This window comes from Cyclopterus lumpus, chromosome 25 (genome assembly GCF_009769545.1).
Source record: "Cyclopterus lumpus isolate fCycLum1 chromosome 25, fCycLum1.pri, whole genome shotgun sequence".
Taxonomy (NCBI): Eukaryota; Metazoa; Chordata; class Actinopteri; order Perciformes; family Cyclopteridae; genus Cyclopterus; species Cyclopterus lumpus.
In genome coordinates, this window is record NC_046990.1 from 507,417 (window position 1) to 534,832 (window position 27,416).

The 27,416-nt window shown below is 44.1% G+C and overlaps 1 protein-coding gene and 1 long non-coding RNA gene across 5 annotated transcripts in view; one reads left to right on the forward strand and one right to left on the reverse strand.

Annotated features, from left to right (window-relative positions):
• The window catches only part of bcas3 (BCAS3 microtubule associated cell migration factor), a 304,020-nt gene that overhangs the window by 187,736 nt on the left and 88,868 nt on the right, over positions 1–27,416 (reverse strand). For all 4 annotated transcript variants that reach the window (XM_034528788.1, XM_034528786.1, XM_034528787.1 and 1 more), the window contains 6 exons: positions 23,192–23,316; positions 22,241–22,406; positions 22,068–22,165; positions 14,140–14,240; positions 8,512–8,708; positions 7,603–7,700 (listed from right to left, as the gene is read on the reverse strand). In XM_034528788.1, the coding sequence (XP_034384679.1) occupies positions 7,603–7,700; positions 8,512–8,708; positions 14,140–14,240; positions 22,068–22,165; positions 22,241–22,406; positions 23,192–23,316 (785 nt within the window). The remainder of the gene's footprint in view (positions 1–7,602; positions 7,701–8,511; positions 8,709–14,139; positions 14,241–22,067; positions 22,166–22,240; positions 22,407–23,191; positions 23,317–27,416) is intronic.
• LOC117728073 lies at positions 2,236–4,006 on the forward strand. The gene is made up of 3 exons (XR_004609087.1): positions 2,236–2,543; positions 2,883–2,973; positions 3,373–4,006. It is a non-coding gene; the product is annotated as an uncharacterized LOC117728073 (long non-coding RNA).

Genomic DNA, 27,416 nt, shown 5'->3' on the forward strand with positions numbered 1-27,416 from the left:
ATCGGATGGCCAGGCATCTTTCTGGCCTGCGCGGCCACTGTTGTCAGTGTGGCCACTATGGCACAAAAATACAAGGGCCCTTTATGAGGCCGGGAGGTAATTGTGGGGTATAGGTTACCGGGGTATGTGTGTATTAGAAAAAGGACTGGAGACAAAATACCACAGCACAGGTGCCTAGTCTTTTAAATGGCTGCTCAAGTATGAAGGGGAAGAGAGAAGAGGGAGGAGAAGATGGATTTTCATTCTCCTCCGGCCTCTGTGGGAACAATGAAGCAGGGGAACCCCCTTCTCGCCTCGGGGTGGTGCTGATGGTGGCAAAGAATTGGCGGGCCACTGGGATAAGGGGGCACTGTGTTGGGGATGCTAACAGGTGCACACAGGCACTCTCACACAAGAATGGCCGACACATTCCGGGGTTGTTGCAGGTTTTAGTTCAGTGACTCTCAATCGCGTGCGCTTTGAAACGGACATTTGACCAGCTCATGCTGTAGTGGATTTAACTTTCCATTCAATTCATGACGGTTTAAATAAAGACTTCTAACTTTAATCGAGTGATCTATCAAAATCAGGGTTGCAAAATTCCGGGAATATTCAAAGTTGGAAACTTTCCACGGGAATAAACTGGACATTTTGGGGTAATTTAACTGTATGTACCTTGTCATAAGCAGACATGCATGCAAACATTTATAATACAACTTTTAAAAATGATTTCTGACTTTTTTGACATTTTGTGAGTAGAACTTTATTCTTTCATCGAACAACAAAAACATGAACGTTGAATTAAAAAGGTGTATTCCCTATGATCAGCTGAGCTCGGCGTGCATAGTCTTGTTCACAACTACATTTAAGTTCCCTGTTATATGCTTTTGCATTCAAATTTTTTTTTTAAAAACTACCGGAAACTTTCCGCCCCTTTGCAACCCTAATCAAAATCCTGTCTCAGTTATTCCATCCCTCTTCAGCAGCGTGAAGGACACCACAGAGAGAACACCAGGAAACGGCTGCCTGGGTGAAGGAAAAGCCGTTTACAGGAGTTCTCTCACTGACTTCATTCCAACCGTAGTTATGGACTCGTTAAAACGTTGTTCTTATTTTAACACTAGGGTCACAGTGATTTCAATTGGGACCACCATCTTTCATTTTAGATGAATCCAATGAGTATTCTGTGGTGAATGGATAAATGGTGAAAACATTAAGTCCATCAAATGTCAGAAAATAGTGAAAATTACACTATCACTCTACAATGACACCAAGCTTGGCGCATCACTTGAATGAGGAACCGATTGGGAGTGCTCTCCACCATCAGTGCTCTCCACCATCACCATCATCAAACAACTGATTGAATGAACTGAACCCTTCAGCATCGTGTCTGACAACGATGAGCATCTGGGGGCGAGGGGCTAGATCTCTGGGGTCAGAGCGGCCAAGACTGGACCTGCTCTGTGCGAATATACTAAATATACATTCATTCATCAGTGCACTCACATGGCAACGTACCACGAGCAGAGAGCTGCATGTATTTTGAAGCTATGAATGATTCTCTGTAGAAAAATCCAAGAGCGTTCGGGGGTGCACTCGCAAATCCAGCCTCACACACAGGGTGGGTGAGGGTAAGTGAGCTGTGATAATGTGGGCTGGATGTGGCTAATGGCTGATAGCTGCTGATCCCACACTTATTAACTCAGTGTTTTACAGGATGCTGCTAATGGACTGACACACACTAGACACTAGTACACACACACACGTCTATACACACGCAGGCTGACCAGAGGCACACACACCTCGTGGGCTCAACTCAGACGGCCTGTACTGCGTTTGGGTTTAAAGGTCTTAGTTAGATGACTCTTAAGCTGCCATTCACTGAGTTCCCCGAGCAGGAAAAGGAATTCAGAATCCTATATTGGTCATACATGTCAACCAGTATCTCTGTTTGGCGCGCACACACACACACACACACACACACACACACACACACACACACACACACACACACACACACACACACACACACACACACACACACACACACACACACACACACACACACACACACACACACACACACACACACACACACACACACACACACACACACACACACACACACACACACACACACACACACACACACACACACACACACACACACACACACACACACACACACACACACACACACACACACACACACAGTGTCTTCAGCTTGTTGTGATAAGCCCGGCTCCATCTCATCCTGCTCTGCTCTGCCGCCAGCTAACACACTGTCACTGATTCACTGCCAGAGATAAACCACACACACGCACACAGACCGAGACAAACAGTGAGATGTGGCGACATAGACGTGAGGATGACAACAACAAAACAACAAAATGGCTGATGCTGTGGCCAGGGTGGGGGCTGTTGTTATTTCCTGTTTTGGAGCAGGGTGGCTCTCTTTTCAGAGTCAAAACACAAGGACAGCGGTGCAGAGCGGGACCGGCCGACTTATCAGTGCACACAGGATTAAATACTCTTTCAGTCTTGCAGCGTTATCTCTCTTTCAGGTCTGTCTCCTTTTCTTTCTTTCTAGATATGACGTCCCGGGACACAAAATGCCACTGTGTAGTCTAGCTAGGTTTGAAGTCGCCTCTACCCACACACACACACACACACACAGACACACACACACACACACACACACACCAAAAGCAGGCTCGGGGTGCAGATAGGGCAGATTGATTACAGCTACACATTGATCCTGTATATTGCAGCTGGTGGAAAATGAGACAGTAGCATTGGTGTTGGGCTCCTCTGTCCCCTCCTTTCAGACAGATATGCTGAGTCAAGAGGCCATGACTGGAAGCACTGTGTACAGTGTGTGTGTGTGTGTGTGTTCCATGCAGATGGCGTCCCATCACCTCGGGGAAGGCAGAGATAAGCAGAGTGTATGGGTTGAGATAAGATGGGAGCAGACACCGGGGAGACTGACTGACTGTAAGTGAGTCACCGTAGGGAGAACTGCAGCTTTATGGCTTCTCTGGGCCCGAGGACTACGAAGGAAACACTTTTACCGGAAGACACGAGTCGGCCACACTTAAACCGCTTTATTAGCCGTGTGTCTACAGTCTGCCAAAGCTCCTCACGTATAAAACACATCTCACGTATCGGATCCAACCACAGAACGAAGAAAACAACACGATTCTGACACTTTTTAGATATTGCACATTTCAGATGTAGCCCGACAAGATGCAAAACAAGGGACAAATATGATGGATAGATATATCATATATACATCAGATAGATGTTTCTGATATTAATCTACTGTATGTTCTGATGGCTTCAAGCCACTAAAGGCTGCCGTTATCAAAGACTACAACGTACTCCCTCCTTCAGGTCTACCTGCCATTCGACCTCTACAGCTCATCCAGAATGCAGCTGCTCGACTGGTCTTCAACCTAAATTTACCCACAATCCTCCGCTCCTCCGCGACCTTCACTGGTTACCGGTGTCCACCTCAATGCAACCAGCTTTCACCGCGTTCCTATGAGCACAACTGGAAATGCATGGACATACCCAATTTGAAGGAGTATCAATTGTCTGCTTCAATACCCAAAAGAAACTCATTTTAGAAAGTTCCGCCACACACAGGCGTGTTGCTCACAGGGTGAGACAAAGTGATGTGTGTGTGATAAGAGGCGGCGCCATGGCAGTGGCAGGACACAACAATGAACCCTCCATACGCGGTTCACACACACACAGTGATAAGCATCACCTCCAGCCCTCCGCCTGGCTCGGGCCTCCTGCTCTGAACCAGTTATTAAAGAAGCTGAAGACACACAGGACACGGCTGCAGATGGAAGAACCAGGAACACGATGTTGGGCAGACGAACGGGTACAGATGGAGGAGACGGAGGTCAGATGGTGTGGACTGGTGAACCATTAACGACTTGATCCTACCGGTCAACCCTTTGGGCTTATTAATGAATCATGAATGCACAATTAAATTATATATTGTTATAAAAATTAACATGAATCCTCATATTATCTCAACATGTACAATTACTTATCCTTTTTTTCAAATCATTCCACAACTACTGTTCAAACCTTTCTCTGCATCCGACATCATCAAATTAAAAGGTGCAATTTTCATTGGTTCAACCAATGTTTTGATCTGACGATATATTCACTCTGGTCTGTCATGCATTAACTTTGGTTCATTCCCATGTTGATAACAATGTGTTGTCATTCAAGGAAGCATATCTGAGACATTCGTAAGAACAAGGCGAGGTGCCTCAAGGCTCAACTCTGGGTCCACTTTCATTCATGACCTTTCCTCAATTTGTTCTGATTGTTGTGTTCAGCGTCATGTGGATGATATGGTAATATGCACATCTAAAACTAATCTATTACAAATTCAATCAGCTTTGCAGAGTGATTTTAGCAGCCTTCAACACCGACTGGCAGCTAATAAATTGCTCCTAAATAAGACTGAACCTCCCACTATGATTTTTGGTGCTCACTAAAGCATTACATCTAAATATAGAGCTTACTCGTGTGTTATAGCCTGTCTTGATGGTACACCACACAACAGTTGAACATGCCAAATATCCTAATGTGCCCTCTCACCAGACAAAAGACACAGGCAGCAGTTTATTTTTAAATGTGAACTTTTCAATTACTCACACTATTTCAGTTTTTCAGTTCCTGCAGTCACTAAGTCAGTCGCTAAGAAGGCATGTTTAAAGCATGTTTAAAGCCCCCTTTGTTTGGTATAATCTAACTGCTTGGAGTAGTACTCTTATCATCTGATTTATAATTTTTCTTTCTGTTATTTTTGTATATGTTTTGTCTAAATTGTGCTCGTCATTGAGGACCACCAAAACAGATATGGCACATCTCAAGTGGTTATTCCTAATAATGAATTCCAATCAATAGCTTTCATATTGGAATTGAATGAATAATGGTCCGAACCATAGACTGTATATAAAGACCTCCACTGCCTCCGTTTGTACAAAAATGAAGCCAAAATATTCCAGCCTTGTGCTGGTGATGTCATTTGTCTGCACAGTCGTGATATGAGGTTGGAATGCAATCATTGAGGTCCCGCCCATACACCTTGCCGACCCAATCGAGGCACAGCCACATGGCTAGTGTTCAGCCACCAAGCTGCTTACTGAGTGAGCACCGCAGTCGCTGTTTGGCTAAATTGCCACATCAACCAACCATAATAGCTGTATAAATACATTTATGATCACATGGATGCATGTTTTATGACACAGACTCATGGTTCGTTTGACAGAAACGTCATCTGCGTGTCTACTGACATAAACAAACGGTGCCGGCTAATCTCACCGTCAATGGACATGTTGCTAAACTAGCTAACACTTTATACAGTGTATGTTTATAACAATCACAGTTATGGAAAGTTAAAGCTACATCTTCTCCCCAGCTACTTGACAACTGTACTGTCAATCATGACGTTACACCACCTTTTTTTTACAGCATTGAATATCTAATTTAAACTAAACTTATTAGAACAATGAACACATAAGCGTGATAACTACTACATGACATGACAGAAATCATCCTGGGGAGAAATGTAGTTGATGTGCCTTCAGATCTCTTGATTTGGCTAACATGGGGAGGATGGGCTTTATGACCTAGACAGGTGGCGATCAAGATTTTAACTTTTTGGGAGCTGTCGTCCATCTTTATATACAATCTATGATCCAAAAGAGTGAGCGTTCCGTTGAAGATAAAATAGAAAACACATCTCCGTTCATGTGATTGTTACAGTTGGTATGTGTTGAAAAGCAGAGCAAAGTGGGGAAGAGAAACGCCCTGTCAGATATGTGAAACTATTTGGTACACACCTCTTTGTGACACAAGCTGTACATATTTGTTGACACGCGGGATGCTATCTGTCAGTGTGAGGGCAGATCAGATGAGTGAGGTCTCTGTCACAAGACACAGCAGATAATGCCACAGACGCCACTGTCGCTCCTGTATCTCCTTCATCAAACCAAAGGCAACAGGATGTAATGTCACGCAATAAGTGATGGTTCCCTCACCCACACTGGCAGTAAATACCAGGCATAATCCACACACACACACACACACACACACACACACACACACACACACACACACACACACACACACACACACACAAGACCCATGTAACAGCATTATACTTTGAGAGTAAAAGACATATTTTGAAGGGGAAATCCTCTCATCTGTGTGTGATTGGATTAGCCTAACATCGTAACCAGATTAAAGGAGACATGTAGAGGGACATCAAAATCACTTGAAACTAAATCAATCGTATTCGATGGCTGATAGACTTTACAGGCCTATTCAAAGAATCACAGTCTATCTAATTACAGAATGAGGGCACCAAGCACACAACAACAGGACGGAGAACAACATGGGAGCAGTAGACCACTCACAGCTCTGCATGGTGGAACGCAGAAAAGCTGCTGAATGGCTAAAAGACTGACTACTTATAATCCACTTGGATGTGATAGTGCTGTGTTAGACAACAGCAAAGAAAACCTCTTTACAATTTAACTCAGGTTGTCATCAGAATACATGAAATAGTAGTTAAAGTAGGCAGTAATATGCTCAGGATGTGAATATCTACATTATAATGAGAGATTGTTGTTTCCCCATACAAAGTGTTCATTTGTAAGTAGGTATGCCGCTAATGTATTATCTAGCATGTTTTATACAATCCAGACAAATTAGCCACGCTTGAGGATGTTGTGAAAAGATTGGATCTTAGTGTACATTTCAACAACATTGTGCTGACAAAGGGCAAATGAACACACAACAGGAATGTTGAGATTTCCCACACACATCTTCTCTGTTAGTGTTAATACAACAGAATAGTCCCAATGTAGTGACCTGCTGCATGGCTACTAGGTACTTAGTAGATACCATTTTGAGTAATCAGCATGATACAACGCAAGAAGACTGAGATTGAAATAACAGAGGGCAGAATAAGGTAATGATAGCAGAGAAAGACTATTTTAGTTTTTGAACTAATTCATATGTTTTGGCTGAACTGCGCTTCCAGCTGAGCAGACTCCCTTTGATGGAACAAGCCATCCACTAAACCTCTCAACGGCTTCTCATCTGGAAAAGCATTTGTAACAAAGTCGTGGCACTATTTTCTGAAACCGCTGTTGCTCTTTAGCTTTGGAACTGATGCAACGGTTTCCTTTGAAGTGACCTTAGTGTTCTATCTTTCATACTGTGTCATCTTGAGGGTCACTGTCACTCGGTGCTACGAGCATGCTCCAATGACTGCATGGAGCGTCACAGCTGAAGATCCAAAGTGCTGCTAGTGTCTTAGATATCGTGTCTTTTTTAAATGTGTAGTGCTGACTGTGAATGTAGATATATCTAAACATGACTCAAACATGGACCACATAGACAGCACCACATTATGATTAATGGGATGCACCAACTTCAGACAATGAGATACTGCAGTAAGGTAGATGGAGTAGAAAGAACTACATCTAATTGAAACAGGGAGGAGGACGATGAAATAGATGAAGCAAAGTTGTATGTATTGAGGTTGTTTCAAATACGCCAGAGAGAAGCCAAGAAGATTCCTACCTGTTCCTGTGTCCATGATGTTGGACTGCCCTCTGCGATCAGCCACCAGCCGCGATGAGCCGGGCATGCTGACCGGCTCTGAACGTACCGGCTGGATCCTGCACACATTCAGTAAATGTACATTACTACACACATCTATTGGCCTCAGATGTCTGTTTGACTGGATCTGGTTGCAGGACCTCACGGGGGGATGCGAGTTGTTGCTTGTTGTCTATTGTTGCACCACCCGCCATGACAAATTTCTTGTATCTGAAAACATACTACAATAAAAGGTTCTGATCCATTCCTTTTATAAAGAATAAGATAAGATTGTTGCATTGAAAACGTACTGGTTTATACGATTGTAGTCTGAGCCGTATTGACTCATCACGTCTGAACAAGCTTTGGTTGAATGCAGGTCAACGGTCCGCTTGGAGCGCAAAACAGGCGAAATGCTTTGGCCCAGATGCAATCTCAGAACCCATCGGCCATCGTCTGATGATCATTTCGCCTTTTTGGGGGTTAGAAGTAGTTTAAAACTGGCTACTTCTCAACTCCAGTGTTGAATCTCAAGTTGCTAATATGATACTAAACAATGAGCAGGGTATGGAAAAGGAAGTCTTGGCTTGAATATATGCTGGTTACATAGCCCCTTGGCCCCAGAGGCTTATCCGTCTCAAGACCCACAGCCAAGGTATTCTGAGATTTTTAGGGATCACTCAAGGGAACACTTGAGTGATGAATGTGGTGAAATATATGATTATGAAAATAGTTTTCTTATACATGCTCTTGTTAAATACAAACAAACCCTCTATTTTCAGATTTAGACTCATAACATAGTTTGTATTCGTACATCAAAATGTATCCTAATGCCTCTTTGAACCAAGATTTGTACTTCAGGGTCGATTCTTTTTGATAGTTTCAAAGTACCTCAGGCTGTGTAGGTCAAGGTCGTCTGTGTCAAAGTCCAACAGAGGCTGTTGGACATCAGTGGGGCCCTGGGATTGAAGGACTGATGATGAGGAGGAGATGACTGTGGTCTGGCCTGAAGGGTGAAGGGTCTTAAACTGGAACTGGGGGCCCATCCACAGCCGCCGATGAGGCCCTGTATGGGTCACAATTTCCACCTGAGAATACAATGGTAACGGTTAGTGAGGAGAGGAAAGAATATTTTTTTGTCTTCCAAACATAACTGGCCAAGATGTTTGAGCAATGCTCATTTTCACAATGTTTTGGGTTTCTCAAAGCTAAATGCTAATGCCAGCATGCTAACAAGCTCAAAATGTAAATGTTAGCATGCTGATGTTTAGCAACATAAGATTACCTTGTTAACTGTCTCAGTTTAACATGGTATCGTTTGCAAATTAGCACTAAACAGGTGTAAGATTAGCATGTTAACAAATACTACTAAACACTAAGGACACCTACATTTCATATCAATTTCATCTTCAAATTTGCATGGCATTGTTGTTGAGAATCTTCACTCAAACCCACAACACATTGGTGGCACAAGAGGTAAAGTCAGGTGATCAACAAGGTCACAGATGTATCAACCGGGAACCATTAATGTCAAAATGCCATGACCATCATCCCATAGTTGACAAGATATTCCAGTATGGATTCTTGGGATATCATGAAACCACGCAAGAATCGCATAATCACACATCACAGAAAAGGCTTCAAGTAATGACCAATGAGTTGTTTCTTTCACCATCATTGAAAGAAGACCAAAGAATGGCACTCAAGGCTTTTCTCCTTTGGAACGATGTCTTTGCTCTTCTCCGGACCGCCTTTAGCAAGAGATTGTTCATCCAATCACCAGGCAAGTATTTTTGGAAAGTACCTGTCTTCTTCCAAACTGTTTCCAATGACGGCTGTCCAACGTGTAAACAAACTATCTGATGTGACAAGTTATCAAACTGCAGGAACCCCAAAAACATCTCTCTTGAACATACTTTCCTCTACTAATCCATTGGCAGTTAGTCAAGGACAAAGTCCTGGAAGTAATCCTGAGGAGTCGCTCAGTGGATTTGACATGTCGGTTTGGTGTACAACCTATGTACCAATACTCACCCAATACAGTACTCACATGAACTCTGTTACATGACATCCAACTAAAAGCTTGCTGTACTCTTGCATCACTAAAAAGTCTGAGGATGTTGTCACAAGTCGTCAGGGTCCTGTGCATGTTGGGAGTGCTGGCGGCACGATGGGAAGCCTTCCCAGAGGGTTAATATACGTGTGACACTAGCAACAGCATGACAGCGGGGCTGAGGTGAGGCCTACTGGGAGAATAAGACGACGCTGGCAGGGCAGGCGGTCCAGGAGCGTTTGAGCGGAGTGGTACTCATGCTGGCTGAAAGTAGGATAAGAGAGGGTTACGTAGTGGGTGACTCAAACTTTGGACTATTACTGCCTGCTCCAGTCTCCATCTCCTCTTTGCCTTGAACTTACTGAGTAACCATCTCCTGCCTTTTCACTGCTCTCCCACATTAACTCTGACTTTTCAACTCCCTGCAGCACTTAACACGCCACTTGGTGTCTCACTGTTCACATTTCATTATCTTTACTTGGTACGTGTTAGTCTCTCACCTCAGTCCAGAACTCAGCTCAGTCTCATCCCATCTCTGGCTACCAGGTGCCTACATCTTCGACCAGAGAGAGCTTACACTCTCTGAATTCTTCTGGGTCATTACACATGTATGCATATACAGGCCTAGATGTAGGAGGTCTGTCACAGCTGTGCAAATTAGGCCACAGAAGGAAGTAGGAGGATTGTCAGTTTGTGTGTGTGTGTGTGTCTGCTTTGTCATCACTATCACGCCCAGACGCATAACTGTACAGCTGCCAGTGGGTTCTCTTTGCAGTAGGATGGAAGTTCCAGATGATACAGTCCAGTGTCAACCCTAAACCCCCTCCCCATACCATCTCAACGGACAGAGCCAATGACATGTTGCCTCATATTTCCCCTTAATGCCTATACCCTCTCTAGAATGGGCACCCAGCTAGATCAAGCTGACTCTGTACCTGCAGTGGGCTTCACCAGATAAAAATAAAGAATGAAAAATGGTTAATGCATTGACATTGGTTTTATCTGAGAGGTACAATGACTATAAAGGTCTCAGCATGCTTCAAATGAATTAGGTTATACGACGTGTCGTCCGACCATGTTTAAGCCCCATGGCGCCCAATTGGGGGCCGATTTACACATCATAGTTAGACTGTGTAAAATCTTACAATAAACATGAGCAAATATATTGATGTTATACATCGTATTAAACAAGAGAACTTGGGCTACAAGACTCAGTAAGCCATTTCCAAACAACTCAAACACCAACTGAAGGAATTATTAAAATATCATAATCATAATTTTGTCAGGAGTCAGCCCACTCAGCACGTTTCCGGAACTAGCAAACGCGAAGCTCGGTGCGATCAGAAAAAGTCAGATAGCAAAAAGCAAGAGGACTCCACACAGATTCTAAATGTCTTTTCAAAATCCTTCTGCGCCAAAGCATCTGAGATATGAGCCAAAGAACACAGCAACATTAATCGATTTAGTGCTTACAGTCACAAATGTTGCTTATTTTTTCACTTATTTTTTCTTCTTCTAATCAACAAAGACTGCTATATTTGTATGTATTGAACACCATAAGTAATATACAAGTGAAATATATGGTTTGGTACATGAGAAAATTCAAATTTGGCCTAATTAATCTGTACTAAAACCTCTCTAACTTTGTTCTGCTTCACTTTTTAAAAGTCAAACTTTGCAGAGAGACTGGTCCCATATTGTGCTATGATATTTGTTGTTTTTGACCTTTGCTCTGTACCCTTCCAAGAGATAATCATCCTGAAAGTGCATTTTTTTCTAGGTGAACCTGGAAATTCAACTTTTGCTGTCTTTCATCTTTATTTACTCTTAACCAGTAACATATATACTAATATGTACACATCTGAACAGAAGCCCACATGTGTTGCCTTTATTATAACACCAACATTATTCAAATAGCCTTTGCGGTTGCAGAGCTACACCCTTTTTAGTTTGGGTATGATATTTCGAGCAGAAACCTAGAAAATGGCTTGGGGCTTAAAGACAAACGTGTCTATTCTTGTTTTGGAACGCCACACTCAAAGGTGGGGTGAAAAGACAGCACACAAAAAATGAAGGTCAAACTCTTGGCTATGTAATATTTAGCGATTTCAGATGTTGTTAAACAATCTGAAAAGCATGTGAGCATTAGGTTAGGCTGTGGCAGTATGTATTAGGGCTGTAATACTTATAGTAATTACGCGGTACACAATCTGTGGTCAATACAGTCTGAGATTCTTGTTTTGACAAATCATAACTTGGACACGAGTTCTAGCCAGCGTTAAAATGGAAACTGATCCCATGGTCCCACAATATCCCTACAATCCTACAGCCGATTGGCACCAGAGATCACAACAACGATGCAGCAGTACACTTTTGGGAGGTTTTCATATGGAATTATTTAATAAGTTGTGTTTTAAGTACCTATGTGTGCCCAACCAACACTTCTCTGGAGTCCTTCACTGTGTGTAATATTATTATGTTGTGTTATGGCTTGACGGTTGATATTTAAACACTGATATGCAGTAGCACAAGGCATCAATTAGCCTGGTTTTTGAAAAATTACATTATTTGGTATCCAATACTTTTCACATTGACAATGAAAGGACAAATACTGACCCGTCGTCGTGATGCACAGTGTCCTAAAACGCATGTATTATAATACAATAATACAAATTTTCCATCCATCAACTGATATTAGCTACGTCACACCCTTTCCAGCACATCAGAATTGGCAGATGTGATGTAGAGACCTGAGGTGGAAGGGCAGGAGGTTTTGTTGTCCACTGACAGCCAGCTGAAGAGCAACTAACAATGACAGGCAGCAAACGGCACAATGTCACAGCAAGCTGAAACACTGACATGGAGGAAAACCTCACATTTCATTAGGGGAGAGCCGATCAATCCGAAATCCCAACTCAACGCCAAAATGCCTGCTGATAATCTAATGAAGGCCACTGATATGACATAATGAAATCCACTAGGCAGTACTCAGAGTCTAATTCAACGTAGCCTATATGTATTCAGTATTTCACAATACAATAAGCTCTAGTGCTTGATATGTCCCAATCTGTCCAACACATTTGAGAAGGATTGGACAACTACCCTGTCTGCCTGATCTACAAACCTTTGTTTCATTTTGCTTGGGTACTTTTATCCTCATGCCATTGGCAGTCGGAAATGTTTCTCAAGTGCTGCTACCACACTTAGGTACATGCAAAGGTATAACAAGCTGTACTGTTACATCTCCAACTACTGAGGAACACATCACGACCACTGCTCTGACAGGAAGTCGCCAAAAATCTAGGTTAATGCAATGGATAGTTTTGCTCCTGGCAAGCTATCATGGCTGATATGGACGAGGGCCTCTGCAAGCTAAGTGGGGTGCATTTTAACCAATCAATTATGCATGCAGTGGAATTATTGATGGTGAAAATGTAGTGGGTTACCTGCCGACACCAGAGATGAGTGCATTGAGGGTTAACCAAGCTGAAAAGACCAGGGTGCACATTCTGGATCTTCATAACATGGCCTGAAGAAATACCATGAACATTTCAGCACCATGTAGAAGGCCTTTTGGGATTAGGAAGAAGCCACAAAGTACAAGAAGACTAAATGTGTATCCAAAGGATCAAGATGAAAATACTTTGTGCACATATAGCTAGACAATATGGTGTAAAGGTAGAATGAACTGAAGACAGAATCCTTGCAGCGACAGATCGGGTATTTGGAGTGCTAATCCTGAGATTTGTATCAGCAGACATACTTTTCACTTGGGAACAATGCAAATATGTCTTCCACAATGTTCAAAGGACTCAAAATCCAGATGAGATCATGCCTTAAACCAGCAATCAATGCAGTTTGGCCACTTGGTGGCCGTGGAACAGGTCAACTTCATGAAGTGGTTGGCTAGTGTGTGTGCAAACAGTAGCCCCCTCATGCATCCAGCAGACACAGAGTAACAGAAGCATTCATTTGGACAAATGTAAGTCTTGTTTTTCTCTTTGAGTCTCCACCAGCTCCCGGGTGAGATATCTGACTCTATAGCTGCTAAATGCTCCACTATGTTCACCAGCTCATCTCTTAATGCTGTTTAGTGTTGGGAAGATAGTTCCCAGCGGGTTTATCACATCTTTTCCCGCTAACAGCTTCTATACCCCAGACTATAGAGCAGCTTCTTTCCTCAGCTTGAGACTCCAGTACTCGTCCTCCTTCTGTCACATAAAAGGGACTGCACCTTACATTTGGTTGTGCAACCAAGTGTGGTAAAATAACAGTAAAATCAACCATGACAGAAAAAAAAGAAAAATAGTAATCAGTTTTTGCCAAAACAACAGCGCGAGCTATGAGACCACAGCAACCACACTCCGGGTGTGATGTCACCGATAGTCAGGTCATGTCACTCATTTGTTTGCTTCCCACGGACAAACTCAATGTACGTGTAATGTTGGTTACGGGAGAGGTCTGACCTGAGAGAGCCACTCCTCATCCTCCTGACCGCTGTGGTCCGACGCCAGGCTGTCTGACGACTCGTGGCGGGTGATGGGGCCTGGACTTCCTGGGGGCATCGCTGAGGGAACACACACACACACCGATATATGATGACATGACGATGAAGACATTTGACATTTCGAAGCTCACAATATTTGGTCCCAATGTTCAATACCATCATAGTTTTCAACATCTCTAAAATGAAAGAATCACAGAGGAATATCAATAAGTTGAAGCTGACTGGGGAGTCAAAGCAGAACAGTGAATCACATATTGCCATTAACTATTTACATCCTTTAGCCTGTGAAGGAAAATGATACTGACAACGAGTTTATTAAAGTGTGGAGGAGTCATAGGGGTTTGAATGATACGGATATATGTAGGCTGAAGTATGTCCCAGCGGTTATTTTGTGCTCACATATCAGCTCCTACATGTGGTGACGGACTGCACCAAATCCAATGTTGAATGCCATGGGCAGATATGACAGTCCATTTAGTAAGATCTAACACCGTTGAGTGGAAGAGAGCAAAGATCCATGTTTTTCTTTCTCTCATATGGAATATGGGTGCGTGACAGTGTGTGTAGAAAAAGAAAATGTACAGTGTGTGTGTGTGTTATAAAGAGACAGAGTGATAGAGAGACCCAGAGACAGATGGTGTTCTCGCAGGCTTGAATAAGCAGGCGTGGAGAATGAGGCCTAATGTGTAGAATCAGTCCTTTCTCTGTCTCTGGGATGAGGTTTGTTTAACACAGGAATGGCTAATAAACTTGTCAAGTCCACATCTGGAGAGCAGGAGGCACTTTCCAATTCACCCACTGAATCACACGCACACACACACACACATACACACACACACACACACACACACCCCTGATGGAGGCAGCTTGGTGTCACACGAGCAGCCCCCCCCCCCCTCACCTCGACACACACACTTTTCCCTTATAGAGAGTGAGGTCTGCACAGTTCTTCCACCTGCTTCTGCAGGAGTGATACTGTGTGTATAGTTGAGTTTGAAACACTAAAGAACAGTTCGAGCAGAGTGAGCCAACAGACAGAGGAAAACAGCGCCACCTACAGAAACCAAGAGAAATAGATCAACACAGCTTTACTTACTTGGAGACAATCTTGTGAAAGAAAAGTGTGACTTGTCAGATCAATTTCCACAATGAAAACACCAGAGAGACACGGGACACCGGGGATAGAGGGAGGATTTGATTAGAAGATATTATCAATAACAATATCTAGAAAAAAGAGAATTTCTGAAAGCACAAGGTCATGTGTGACACTTGTTTGCGTTGTCTGACCAACAATCCAAACCTCCAAAATATTCAGTTTACAATGATGTGATTACTCAATTTCAAAATGTCTGATTGATTTTGTGTCAAATGACTAAAGTTGATGGCGTATGACTAACATAACAATGTGGCCAACACATTCTACTGTCAAGACATGTTTTAGACTTCTTAAAGGGTTTCATTTGACTCTCTGATGTTTCTGCCTCCACTCTTCGTGCTCCTCACAGCACTGAAACAAATACCAGTTAAAGTTCAACAGCAATGGCTCACAGGGACTAATTCCTTGGAAAGATGTGCTTGTTTTTGAGAGAGGAACAGAGAAGGGTCCTTGTGTCATTTTAAAATGGAACAGAAGAACAAAGCCTGTGTTGTGTTACTTATTAAACTAAATCACAACTCCCCTCGTTCTTCTCTCTCTCTCTCTGACCCGTGGGGCCAATAACTGTTCCCTAATTAATTATTGATGTTCTGAAGCAGTTGGGAGACTGGCTGGATCAGGTTTCCAGTTTGTGTGTGTGTTTGTGTGTTTGTGTGTGTGTGTGGGTGGGGGGGGCTTTCAATGGCCAGTCACAGCCAGGCTCTGGTGTGGGGAGCTAGTGGTCATCCCCACGGGTCAAGCAAAGACACAACCCTATGTGTGTGCGTGTGCATGTACGTGTGTGTGTGTGCGTGCATGTGCATGTACGTGTGTGTATGTGTGCGTGTACGTGTGTGTGTGCGTGTGTGTGTGTGCGTGTGCATGTATGTGTGTGTGCGTGCGTGCGTGTGCATGTGCATGTGTGTGTGCGTGCGCATGTACGTGTGTGTGTGTGTGTGTGCATGTGCATGTACGTGTGTGTGTGTGTGTGTGCATGTGCATGTACGTGTGTGTGTGTGTCTGTGTGTCTGTGTGCATGTACGTGTGTGTATGTGTGCGTGTGCGTGTGTGCATGTCTGTGTGTGTGTGTGCGTGCATGTGCATGTACGTGTGTGTATGTGTGCGTGTACGTGTGTGTGCGTGTGCATGTATGTGTGTGTGCGTGTGTGCGTGCGTGCGTGTGCATGTGCATGTGTGTGTGCGTGCATGCGCATGTACGTGTGTGTGTGTGTGTGTGTGCGTGCGTGTACGTGTGTGTGTGTGTGTGCGTGCGTGTGCATGTACGTGTGTGTATGTGTGCGTGTGTGTGTGTGCGTGTGTGCATGTGCATGTCTGTGTGCGTGCATGCGCATGTACGTGTGCGTGTGTGCATGTACGTGTGTGTGTGTGCGTGTGCATGTGTGCGTGTGTGCGTGTGCATGTGTGTGTACGTGCATACGCATGTACGTGTGTGTGTGTGTGCATGTACGTGTGTGTGTGTGTGTGCGTGCTAGCAGCCAGACTGACCCCAGCAGTTAGTCATATCTCCCCATCTCAGTGTCCGGATAGCAGACACTCGGCCTTCTGCTTTTAAAATGCTCATCACTGGCTCTTAAGAGACGTCAATGCAGTTTCACAGACAACATGTTGGAAGTGCAAACTTATTGCATTGCACTCAAGAAAGGAGTCTGAATGTTGGGCTATCGGCAGTGTGGCTGTGATTTGATGGATTCAAAGAAACATCAGAGAATAAAGGAAAGCATGGAGGCATTATTTAGAAGTGATCAAAGAGGAAGGATTACTTCAATAGTAATAATCCACTTTAGACGAGTATATTAAACGTAGCGCAGGAATTCAGAGATGCCTTAGTGGCTCCAGTTTTATATTGTTGTTCAATTTACAGAGGGACTCATGATTGGTAACTGATGCTCTACCAGAAACGTATGCTTGTATATGTAACTCGATGACAGAAGTTGGGCTATTATGCCGACAAAGACCCTGTATTATTTAGCTACATGAGGCCAATCACACTGTCCCATCGCTAACTTATGGGGACATGGAGAAGTTATTCATATAAAAAAGCCATTGATGTTAATAAAAAATAAGTCCTTGGGTTTGGACAATATGAAGATATGTAGAGAATATGTACATTAGTTTAACACCAGAGCTTTTTCCATACCATTTATATCCTGTTGCGCTGCATCTAAGATCTCCTTTAAAATCAATAATCAAGGCTGCTGTATGCTAATATTTCTATATACATTTTGCATCAATCTGATGAAGCACATGTACTGTATTTCTTTGGCATTCAGGATGCTGGATTCAACAAAAACAGAGTCTTGTCTGCTAATTTTATTCATAAACAGTTTATCTATTGATTTTCCAGAATATGTTCTACATATTTTTATGGAGTCTTGGGTGACCAAGAGATAAGAGAAGTCTACTTGAAACTTTTTATTAAAATTATTATTCAGCCATGCAAGCTATTTGCTTATGATGGTTGATTTCAAAGATACGTTTAAACTGTAATTCATCAAATATGATTTCCAGACAACTCACAATAATAACTTTCTTGTTTACGAAGAGGATGATTGACTTGTTTTCGGTCTGTTTCTTGATGGTTATGAGCTTATAGCCGCAGAAGCAGGACATTGCAGAGGAACTGATTTGTCTTTATTGACTGTGGAGAGAGTGTTTTGCTGGTAGCCAGTGGCCTGTTAGCCAAAGCAGTGAAGCAGGGAGTCAGAACAAGAACAAAGGCTGCCTAGGTATTGATGTAGCCCGACCTCACGGGGCCTTGGGCCAGGGGCCGGACCGGCCGATCTCCAGGGCGAGATAAGGTGCTAACAATCGGGGCGATCTGGAGAGCTGGCTGCGAGCTGGACAGAGGAGAGCCGGCATGTCTGGGCCGGCCGCTCTGTTCACCTTTATCTCTTTCATTGGTTTTTCTTAAAGATTCATTTTGTTGGTCTTTTATTTTTCCTCTCTACTCTGACCCGCTGCACTCGGCTGCCAGACATTTCACTCGCTGGGCTCCCTCTCGAGCGCTCCACCTGTCTCTCTTCTCACTTTCCTCTTTTGAGTAGTACTCTGGCAGATAGGTGCTGGCACACTGACAGACTGGGATAGCTTAGTCATTATATATCATTCAAGGCGTATTTGACTGACAGTTCCTTCATTCAGCCAGCGCTACACTTACCCCATCCTTTCTCTGCCTCTCTTTGATTACTGACCCAGTCATGGCGCCACGGTTTCTCTTTACCAAACGCCTGATGCTCCAAGGCCTTCACTCTGGCCCCTCTCTCGGAGCAATTAGATCTATTGACGAGGCTACTGTGGCTGGCCTGTCATGGGCCTCAAAGTCCCCAGAGAGTGGCCGAGCCAGCCAGTCAGTCAGTCTCCACAATTAGCACATTAAATGACAGGTAGGGAGGGGAGGGCCGTGGCCAAGAAGCATAGCCTCTGTTGCTGTCGTCATTGCTCGGCTCAAAGGAGCCAGCCAGATACCTAGGTGGTAAATTATTCACCGGTTTGTTTGCTTCAGAGCAAGTCTGCGGCTAGGGGAAAGAGGTGTTGGAAAACATACCGCGGGCAGCTAGGTAAATATCACCCTGAAAAAAAAGCTCACTCCGTATGTAGCTAATGGGGGTGTGAAAACCTCACATTCATCAAAGTATAGCCACCGTTATGATGGGGATTAGAGTAGTCGTTCTGTTACTACCCAGCTCTAACACCTCTGGCCAACAAGAAAAAAAGGCCCATTCACACACTTGAGTACTTTTGGAGACACAGACAGGAATCATGCGATTCCAGCTCGGCTTTAGATGGAGGATTCCCCAAACACACACACATTAAATGTGGCTCCAGACTGCTTTTATGAAGCCAGATCACACTACCGCATCTCCTCTATTTGCGAGTGTACTGTGTAATGTGCGTCTCCTTGTTCCTTATCTTTCCCGGGCAGCGCTGCACGTTGCTGTCCTCTGCGAGGCTGAGTGCTGCCAGTAGCTGCTGCAGATGGACAGGTGGAGATAGTGACCATGAAGTGGCGCCACTGCTGCCTTTTATCATCCCGTCCTGGAGGCTCCGGTCTGGCCTGACCCCGGCCCTTCCTATTCCTTTCCCTGCATACTGCATTTTTAATCAGCCTGGGTCATCCAATATAGAGCCACGAGACCAGAAACCATGGCCTGCCAATCAAGCGCTGCCACCTCTCTCCTTGTGTCACCCGTTTTTAGGGGCCACAATCTGTTTGTTAGCGGATATTGATCTGGATTCTTTACCTTCATTCTTTGACTCTTTCAGTACTTCTGATTCTGAAAGATTACTTATGTTTTGCCTTTATTTGATAGTGACATTCTGGAAAGGGGGGAGAGAGAGCACACGCAGCCTAGTTACCTTGGTGCATGGGAAGCCTGCTCTACTATGAGAGCTCCCTTAGCGCCCCAGTGCTTGGGTTTCTCGTCTAATGGTAAAAACCTTCTCGGCTCATGTCCTCTCTCACTACTTGTTCTCTCTTGTGGTTCTGATGTAAATCAGACCGAGATAGCACAATGTGTTCTGCATGTAAGAGCTGTGTGTGTCTTTTCAGTTCTGTCCACGTGCCATGATGCAGACGCTCAACTGGACACGGGGCGCATGGCTGTGCTGTAATTCATCCTAAGGTCAAATCGACTCTTTCTCCTGGATCCCTCCTCTGTTGTGCTGCCAAGCCCCGGAGGGAATGGCAGAGGAGAGGGCTGGCAAGGGGACGCATGCTGAGACAGAGGATGTGGAGAGTTTGTGCTCGGGTGAAAAGCACAGGAGTGGAAGGTTGCACTCCAAGAGCAACCCGGCCGGTGTCGGTGGTGTCTGGGACGCTGACCCGGAGGGGAAATGGCAGGAGCACACCAAGTGGGTGGAGGGCTGAACAATTATGTTCATAGCGTCATGACCTCGCATTGGTTCACACTTGGTTGGTTTGGGGAATAATGAAGAGACGCGGCAGTGTTATCCGGCTATTGTTAATTGGATGTAAATGTTAATGCAATGAATCCCTCTCATTATGCAGCCAGTTCCACTGCCCATGCTGGCAGAGAGAATGGTGGAATAAGCTGACGCGCATGCCCGTCACTCCAACGTGTCCTCATCGCGCTGACACTAGGAGAGACCATTAGCACTAATTTGAGAAAATATCCTACCAGTTAGACCTGGAGCACTGTAGAAGTCAACGGAGACGAGGAGAGAGATTAGGGTAAACACAGCTACTACTTGGCCTGGAGCAGCCGCATGAGCTAATTACAGATTTTGTGTGTTTATAATTATGGAGTGAGTTCAAAACGCCAGCCTTTTCCAGGGGGTGGATTGATTCCGTGTGTGGCCATCCGAGTGCACTCTGCACTTTTTGCGAATTGGCCTTTCAGAGGGCAACCTAAAGTGCTCACTGCTCTGTACTTGTTATTGAATTAGAGAGTTTAGGGTGTCAGCTAATTGGTCTGAGTGCGGCATCTTAAGGCATTGTGCTAGCATGCCCCCAGGCCGGCATGGAGTGTGGCCGGCAAATTAAGGATTCAAGGTGAAGCACCGACTGGAAGAACAGGAAGGACTTGTGACAGGGCTCAGAAGATAGGAAATGGTAGAAATGGCTGAAGTATCTTTCGCCAAAGTTTTTTGAGAAAGGACATGTTATGGCTGCTGACTGGAGAAGTCTCTTCTCAGCATGTGGCCCCAATAAGAGGCTGAGGACTGGCTTTCAACACAGTCAACATGGGAATAGGGGTCACCCCCTTGACTAATGGTGCCTTCAGTACATACAGAAGAGAACATGGCCGCGTTAGCCTGTGCAACCAAAACAGCCACAGACCTGTCAGAGATGGATGCATATGTTCAACAAACAACATAGTACATGCAGTACAGGAATATATCAAAAGAATTGCTTCAAAACTCCTCTTTGAGGCCAATACATATTTCTTTTTACAAATAATAATAATACAACAAGTGGAATTTTCAATGGTGTATTAGGATGATTAGAATAGCATTTTGGTATTAACAGTGAAATCAGTGAGAATATTGTTAGCAATTGAGCACAATAGAAAAAGCAGAAGAAAATCTCAAACTAAAATAATATTTAGCTGAAATGGTTCATCAAAGATTTTTTTGATTCCGATTACATTTTTGTTCATCTCGGTGAACTGACTGTGAACTTTCGGTGACCCCAGTTCTGATAGTAGCAGCGTACTGCGGTTCATTTTCAATCTCAAAGGGCGCCATCGAAGGGCCAAGAGGCCTCTCTTGGAAAGACCTTTAACAAAGACACATGGAAGCCAGCACCGATGGACAGGAAACGCTGATTCCTTTTTGACAACGTCAGCTGATTTTGAATATCAGTGTTGCATCATCATCGTCTCAAACACTGCCCACATTAGATAAACGCTTGTGATTGGTCCGTCGTATCTCAGGCTGTCCAAAGTGGAGACGGACACGAGGTCACAGATTTGTCTGGTTCACAGGCAAACAGTGTCCACTGCTGTCTGCCACGCTGCTGTCCGTCTGTCATTGTTGTTATTACCACAAACTATTAAGCTCAGCACATTTACAAAACAATATTTCTGTCACATGCCCAGAGTATATATGCAGGTTAGAGTCATTGTTTTAACAGCATTGTCATACATACGGTATGAACACTAATCAAAATCTATTCTGAACTGATCATAGTGTTTTCTATATACATCCCTGAAATGTTACATGTTGCATTCCATTTGTTTGTGTAAACCAGTGAAGAAAGATGTGCTTACCAGCCAGAAGATACTGGTAGTACTGCACCAGGTCGGAGGCCAACACCAGGGGGTGGTTGGCGTTGAAGGGCGGCTGCAGCTCATTCCATTGGGGAGTTCTGCTCCAGAAGACAAAGCAACGATGAGACGAGCTGCATCACAGGCTTCAAGATGAAAGTGGTCGACAAAGTTACCTGGCTAGAGTCCAGCAGGCCCTTGGACAGGTGCTGAGCTCCAAAGGTGTGTCATCACTAATCTTTTGAGCGGTGCTAATTGGACGTGGCTCCAGGACATGCTCCACCAAGTTACCATAGCAACTGAGGATGTAGAGCGATTCGACCACCGACTGCCTGGCCTGATCTATGAAGGGGACGTGATAAAACAATACTGCTTCAGTACTAAAATGATCATTAAAACATGCATTACTAATAATTACTACTAATAAATGCAGACAGTTAAACATTCGTCAACATGCTGTATCCACAGGAACTTTTGGGGAGATATTGGGCCTCGAGCAAGAAGCACTCGTACAACAGATTCGTCCTTCAGTGGCTTGAGCGAGTAATTTAGGCAGACCTGTCGTAGGAGTCTTGTGCTATTGGTCACAATACATTTAGAGTTTGAAAACCCTATATAAATTACACTTCATAATTATGTTATTATGACCCCGTCCCGTTGCAATCGTCGATGGCCTCACTGTGGGGAGACGTGCTTCACATGGAACCATTTATTCTATAATTCAGTGGCAGTACGACCCTGAGGTGACACGGCAGTGAGAAACTCCTTATTTCTTTATTCAGCTGCTGACGCTGTTAAAATCATCAAACTCTCCTTCCTATGAACCTCTGAATTATAGGACAATATGGGACATGTTGGGCAGGATGCGTCGCCTAATATGGTATTGATCGGGGTGTTAATTATTGTAATTTACAATTCCCATGACCGCCTGGAGACATTCATCATGTTTTCACCGATCATTTAATCAATTTTCACAAGTTAGGGGTGTTTGCTGAATCTGACATAGCACACTTGACCATGGCACAATATACATAAAAAATAAAAAGAGAGAAATAGATACAAATTTGTTCTTGCATGAGATCAATTGACTAGACAAATACACAAAGCATCCACGGCTATGGTCTAACCTTTCTCTCTTTTCATGGTGGGGTTGGTGATGAACCAGGACCGAGACGAGGCAAAGATGGCGGCTACACAGAACTCTCCTCCACTGGACTTGCTTGGGGAGATCTGAGGCGGCGGCTTAGCTTTGCTTCAGGAGGGAAACGAGAACAACGTTGACACAAGTTAAAAACGGTACGGCAGTCTGTTCCTCAAAAACCACAAGTGGGGGCAGAACATGTGAATCATGTGAAATATGTAGCACCTTTGAGACCGATATCTGTAAGTGTTTGTTCCATGATTGATCAAAATAATCTGATTTAGAAGAAGAGACAGTGCACAAGAAATGTCACATCTTGGAGGCCGGTATATGAAAATTACACGGCGACATCTCTGAATGCTAAACATAAACGTCATAGGAGGGCTTTGCATGCAAGGGGCTAAGCAGGACACATTGAAAACAAATTACACATTCACCTTAGTAGCAGAACATTTTTTAATTAATTTAGCGCTGACACGAATGTTGAAAAAAACAAATTGCTGCTCAATTATCTCGATACACAATTCAGCCGCCCCTTCTCTGTAACTTCCTGTCTGAAAAGGACAGTGTGCATGAGACAGGGTGTCCAAAGAGAAGACGGCAATAGTCCTCTTGTATGTCATCGTGGCATTTTAGGTTACATTCCCAGCAATAATGGCACTGTGGCAAAATAGTTGAATAGCCTTCCTGCTAGGGCAGTGGCCATTCGGGGCGTGGCCATTCGGGGCAGTGGCCATTCGGGGCGTGACCATTCAGGGTGTGACCATTCAGGGCAGTGGCCATTCAGGGCATGGTCATTCGGGGCGTGGCCATTCGGGGCAGTGGCCATTCGGGGCGTGACCATTCAGGGTGTGACCATTCAGGGCAGTGGTCATTCAGGGCATGGTCATTCGGGGCGTGGTCATTCGGGGCGTGACCATTCAGGGCAGTGGCCATTCACGGCAAAACTATTGCTTAGCTTGGCGTGTCCAAGTTGCACCGACTTCGACACTTCACTTTCTTTGGTTCCCAGCAATACTTTCAGTAGAACCAAACCAGTGTTGGTGCAGTGGGAATGCCGCCACAGGGGGTGCCATACAAACTGCTGGTCCTGGCTAAACCTACGGCGCAGCATGTTGCAATATCCTCATGAGATCAGACGCATTCCAAACACAATGTGTATGAGAGCTATCCAGGTGGACTGTAGCATGTAGCATGTAGCTTTGTGCTCCATTGTCGTTAACCCTGTCGACAATGAGACGTGTTTTCTTTGTGTTAAATATAGCTTCAGACTGAGCTTCCTGGTCTGTATGTGATCTTGTACCTGCTACGTTGTAACATCAATGTGGTACTGTTTTGTTACTGTGCTATTGGTGACGTGCACTTAAACTGGAACTATACTCTTAAATGTAATTCACAGGGTTTAAAGAGAACACACTGAAAGTTTGCAACCAAATAGAAACCGAATGTGTTACAATGTGCACAAGTTGGCCAGCTAAACTACTGACAATGTTCCCACAGCCTTGTTCACTGCCGGTCATTTGCCCAGTCATTTTCAGTGTTCAAGTATACAGACTTTTCTTCACCTCTTAAAATCCTCCTGCCAGATAGTGGGACAGGGTGGATGATTGGTGTTGCATGATGGTATTAGGGTAAGGGCTTTTCATAATGTGTTTAAGTTGGGTCTTAAAAGGTATATATAATATACAGTAGCTATATAGCTCCCTTTTTCCTTTACTGTTTTGAGGAACTTGTAAGTCATGTATACTATGGGAGGGACCAATAAACCTTTTATTCCTACTGGATGCACACAATCTAAATTCTAAATAAATACAGACTATATTTATCACTTATTGGGTCATGCACCTCACAACAGCAGTGTCCAAGCTGCCTCCCCTGTCAGCATTGCTTTGTGCTGGCCACAGGAGAGAATGTATTGGGAGTAATGGGATTATTCAGCATGTCAGGACTGTTTGAGAGGAAACGGACACAGAAGGGGTTTTCAGGGCTCCCCATATGGCAATGATCAGAGAACAGTAGCCAGGTCTGGTATTATTGTCCGGCCTTAACCAACCTGGACAGTAAAACATGGTCACAAGAGCTCAGGCATTAGGTGGGCTAAAGGCTTGAAGACTCATGGTGGTGTCACACACTCCCAGAGGAATGCTTGACCTTTGGTAACCACATTGGTGTGGAAGCAACACACTCACCGCTGTCTACACTCACTAAAAAAGAAGTAAATTGATGCAGAGACATTTTTTCCGAGACATTATACGTCTTCGGCACAGGACCTACGCATTTTTGTCTAGGCCGCATGAACATAAAAATGACGTGGGGAGCACCTGGAAGAGCCGATACGCGGGATGGGCCGAGAGTGCGAACGAGGGGTGGTGTGATTGGCACAACTAGCCAGCCAAAGGTTGGCTTAAACTGATCACTGTAAGCACTGGATGGGAATGGGAAATTAATGAGTTCACGAGAAAGAATGCTTGCCCTTCAAGTAGAAAGTAGACATAGTATTGCCTTTGTTATTAATGTCGTGAACACACCTGATGCAACTCGGCAGCTCTTGGTTCAGGTGTGCTCGAGCAAATAGCGCTGGAAAAAGGGCTGGAAGGGGTGGCTGGAGGTCTGGAGGTTGGAACCCAGTGTCTAGGCTATAGGCTTTTATTAGGAGGAGGATCAAGTCATGCTTTTTTTGGAAAATTATTAGTGAACTGCTTTTTTTTGTTTTTTTGAGAAACAAAAAGTGTTGTGAATTTCCTCTTTTGATTCGGTGAATATGTCAAAGTTCACAGCCTTCAAAATGATGTAATATGTGAATGCTGGGATAGGCTCTTGTCACCAATGACGCCCAACAGCGTCGGAGGTTTACAGAATGAGGATACGAAAGAATACAATTTGTCCTATGAGGACAAAAAAGCAGATAGGTCAGGTTTTGTCTTTGCCACTGAATACTTTAATTACAAAAGCTGGTTATTGAAATCGTTGACACATGTGTTGGCTCTGTGTCCTTCTCTACCCTGACCCATAGGAGGCGCAGGTTGGCATGTAGAGAATGCTCTAACATTGACCAAACAACCTTCCATTGTGGAAGCTGAGCAGCCTGCTGACGTTGGTTGCCACTGGACAAAAAAAATCTGTACAGCGACCATCAAAGCTGAGGGTGAAACTAAATAAACAATGTTATACAGTGTTGGGAGGACTGTAGTTCAACAGAATTGCTTGTTGTTGTATATGTTGTGTTCAATAGTCCAACTAACTAAGCTTCTGCTGGTAAAACTCCCTTTCTGCTGCCTCCCTTCAGACTGTCAACACCTCATAAATTACTCCCTGGATGCAAGGAGATGTTGATGTCTTTGTTTGGCCAACACCATGTGAAAGAGGGATCAGGAAATAGGAAGCGGGGAAGGTAGTCATAAGAAAGGCCTCTATACAAGTTTCATAGCTTGTATTTATTAGTGCTGGGTCAAGGGGAGAAGGCTGAATAACCAAATATCCACGGTAAGCCCAGTCTGTGAGAGGAAGATGGAGGGGGAGATAAAGTCACATTCAGGATATTGCGTTGGCTAACTCCAGAGTGCCCTCGCCTTCTCTTCCTCGGGCCTATTCGTTTGTCAATGCATTCAGAAGATAAAGCGTCCAGTTAACTGTCTGCTAGCGATGAGGGAGTGTTTCCACTCCTGAAGCTTTTCCCTGAAGATGTCCCCTCTTTTCTGCCGTTCAATCTCAACAATCCTGGACTTGGGTAAGTCAAATTAAAAAGGAAAATACAATGGAAAATAAATACAAAAAAGAACTGTGATCCATTAAAGTGAAAATGGCTATAAGAATGTTAAATGGTTGGGGAATAGGGGAAACAAGGGATGTGTTGGTCACAACACACCATATAACCTTTGTTCTTTCTTTTGTTTCTCAAGAGAAGGAACAGTATTCCCGACTTTGGCTGTGTGGTCCTGCAAAGTTCTTCTTTGGTGAGGTGTTTAATTGCCGAAAAACACTTGAGTTCCATCTCCCATTGCTGGAAAATATGTTAAACCCTCAAAGGCCCTCTGGTTCACTGGTTTCAATAACCCAGGAAACACAAATCCTATTTCAGAGCAGGCTGGGGTTGGTTTTCGAGGGTGAGAGCTTGAGGCTGACAAATACACCGCAGAGAGACTTACACTGAAGATATTCTAACCTCCTCGTAGTCGTCATGTTGACTTTGGGCGTAAATGGAAGTTGAATAA